At 63.1% G+C, this 2,380-nt stretch overlaps 1 protein-coding gene across 1 annotated transcript in view; it reads right to left on the reverse strand.

Annotated features, from left to right (window-relative positions):
- The window catches only part of ATXN10 (ataxin 10), a 102,441-nt gene that overhangs the window by 409 nt on the left and 99,652 nt on the right, over nucleotides 1-2,380 (reverse strand). Inside the window, exon 11 of the mRNA XM_006774171.2 lies at nucleotides 162-346. Within this exon, the coding sequence (XP_006774234.1) occupies nucleotides 162-346 (185 nt within the window). The remainder of the gene's footprint in view (nucleotides 1-161; nucleotides 347-2,380) is intronic.

Genomic DNA, 2,380 nt, shown 5'->3' on the forward strand with positions numbered 1-2,380 from the left:
CATTTAACTCACAAACACTGCAGCCTAAAGCCTGAGGAACTGGCGGCAATTGAGTGTCAGGTCGCCTTTTCACTCTGGAGGCGCAGCGCTCCCACCCGCTCCCAGGCCGGAACCCCGCCATCCGAGGGGCCGGAGGGGGGACCTCCCTGCAGCGTACTCACCGGCGGGGGGGTGCTGGTGGCCTTCAGAACCAGCTTGTCACCCCTCTTCTCCACCTCGAATCCCATCTTCTTCAGCAGGGATGCGTCCGCCAGCCCCTGCTCCTCCATCTTGGCGATCAGATCCTGGTTCTGGCTGTTGTCCTCGGTGAGGTTGCGGATGGCGTACACCACCCACTGCGTCAGGACTGGGACGGAGTGAAGGAATCTGGCGGCACGCGTGTGAACGCCCGTGAGGCTGCGGGGCAGGGCGGGGAGCGGCACCGAACCGCCTCACGGATGCTTTTGAGGATGTGCTACAACTATGCATCCAGAGCGGAAAGACACTTACAACCACATGGCACACACGTATGCACACGTGTGTCCGGTGCGCGATGGCAGATGTGCTGATGAATGGACACAGAAGCAAAGGCGCAGAGTAGCCACTCCTGAAGTTTAAGAACACCGGTGTGTGCACTCACGCACACTCCCATACGTGCACACACGCGTGCACAGGTAACGGTTAGAGTCACTAGGGAAATAATCAGGGTGTTGCCGAACCAGACAGGAAACCACCTTTCCTGAGGAAAGCCCGCGGAGGAACAAGCATGGTTTCCGAGGCGCGTGGATTCCCTCACTCCCGCTGACGGTGAAGCTAGGCACCTCAGGGGCGTGCTTCCGGTTTGAAGGCTCGTGCCCTCGGGAAAGCGCCCCCTCCCCGCCTCGCCGCCCCCCGACTTTACAGGATGTGCCGAAGTCCTCACAGCAGACAGGCTCTCGGCGCCTGTGAGCCTGGAGAGATCTGCTGTCGGGACACCTCCATGTCGGGTCCAGGGACACACAGGACATGCCAAGAACCGGGGGCCCGGCCTCCGTCGGTCCAGAGGGAACAAAGCTCCGGAGAGGGATAAACACTTTCCCCGCGAGGAGCGTCTCCCGCCCCTGCCTGGGCAGCAGCAGGGAAACAGGCCTGTCCAGTGGCAGAGGTTCCCAGGCCGGCGTCTCCGAGGCCACGACTGGGGCACGTGTGTCCCACAAGGTGCCAGGCCTGTCCTGGTTGTAGCCCCTTTGCCCTGATGCAGGAGCCAGGGACGGCTCCACGCACAGCCTGTGGCCCTGACGCAGGAGCCAGGGAAGGCTCCATACAGAGCCTGTGGCCCTGACCTCGCACAGCCTGTGGCCCTGACCACACACAGCCTGTGGTTCCCGCTCGAAGGATTTGGGGAAGAAAGAGGTTCAAAAGCCTCACGGGAAATAGTAAAAGACGCGCCCGTCCCGGAAGTCAGACAAAGGAGAGGTAGAAAACACGATAAGTTTTATGTTCGGGACATGTTTTCTGGGGGCTGAAAGGTCGCTCGTCTTGGTTCCTGAAACACACGAGCTGCCTCCCATCGAGCGGCCTTCCTGGCCCCGCGCTCCTAATCACGGCTCCCAGGAGGGGCCTGGCCGCACACCCGGGCCCGCAGACACGCGCTGCGCGACGGCCATCCGGGCGTGTGGCACCGAAACCATCGAGTGCGAGGGCGGCCCTTTCCAGGTGCCAGGCCCGGAGTGTGGGCCGAGGCTGCTGCTCTCACTACTCACCCCCAGGGGAATGTTCTCGTGCCACTGACCTGTCACCCTGGCGCAGCGCCCGGTCCTTGATAAGCTACATTTTACTCCTGGAGCCAGAAAACATTCAAATGCGTGAAGCCTAAACGTGAATTTCTCCCTCTCCCACAATCACCAGAAGACTGAGAGTCCCGGGGAAGCTCTTCCAGCCGGTCCGTGCCCTGAACATGCCTCACTGCCCACGCAGGACCAGCCAGCACCGCCCAGCTCCTCGTGGGGAGCTAAAGGCAGCAGCCGCGAGACCCACGGGAGGAGCAAACCTGAGGAAGGGGGGATTTGGGCCGGAAGACGCACGTGAGACTGGAGCTCCCGTGCTAACCTCTCCCCTCAGTGCGAGAAGCCGGAGGCTGCTTCCGGGACCTTCCTGGCCACTCACTGAGACACCGGAAGTGGGAAACCCCACGTTCCCATCCGCGCCGAGAGCCCGGCCGGACAACTGCAGGGCTCGGGGCTGGGGCTGGAACGGGACGGAGGCCGCTGGCCCGCCCGGTGCACACGCGGTGTCGCTGGAGGCGAGAACCATCACCCGAGCTGCCGGTGGTCAGGCTCGCGGTCCCAGGCAGCGGCCCCTGCCCAGCACGGCCCGCATTCGTCTCGCTGGGTGCCCTTCAGCCCTGAGGCTCCAGCAATCA

Source organism: Myotis davidii, unplaced genomic scaffold (genome assembly GCF_000327345.1).
Source record: "Myotis davidii unplaced genomic scaffold, ASM32734v1 scaffold67, whole genome shotgun sequence".
Classification (NCBI taxonomy): Eukaryota; Metazoa; Chordata; class Mammalia; order Chiroptera; family Vespertilionidae; genus Myotis; species Myotis davidii.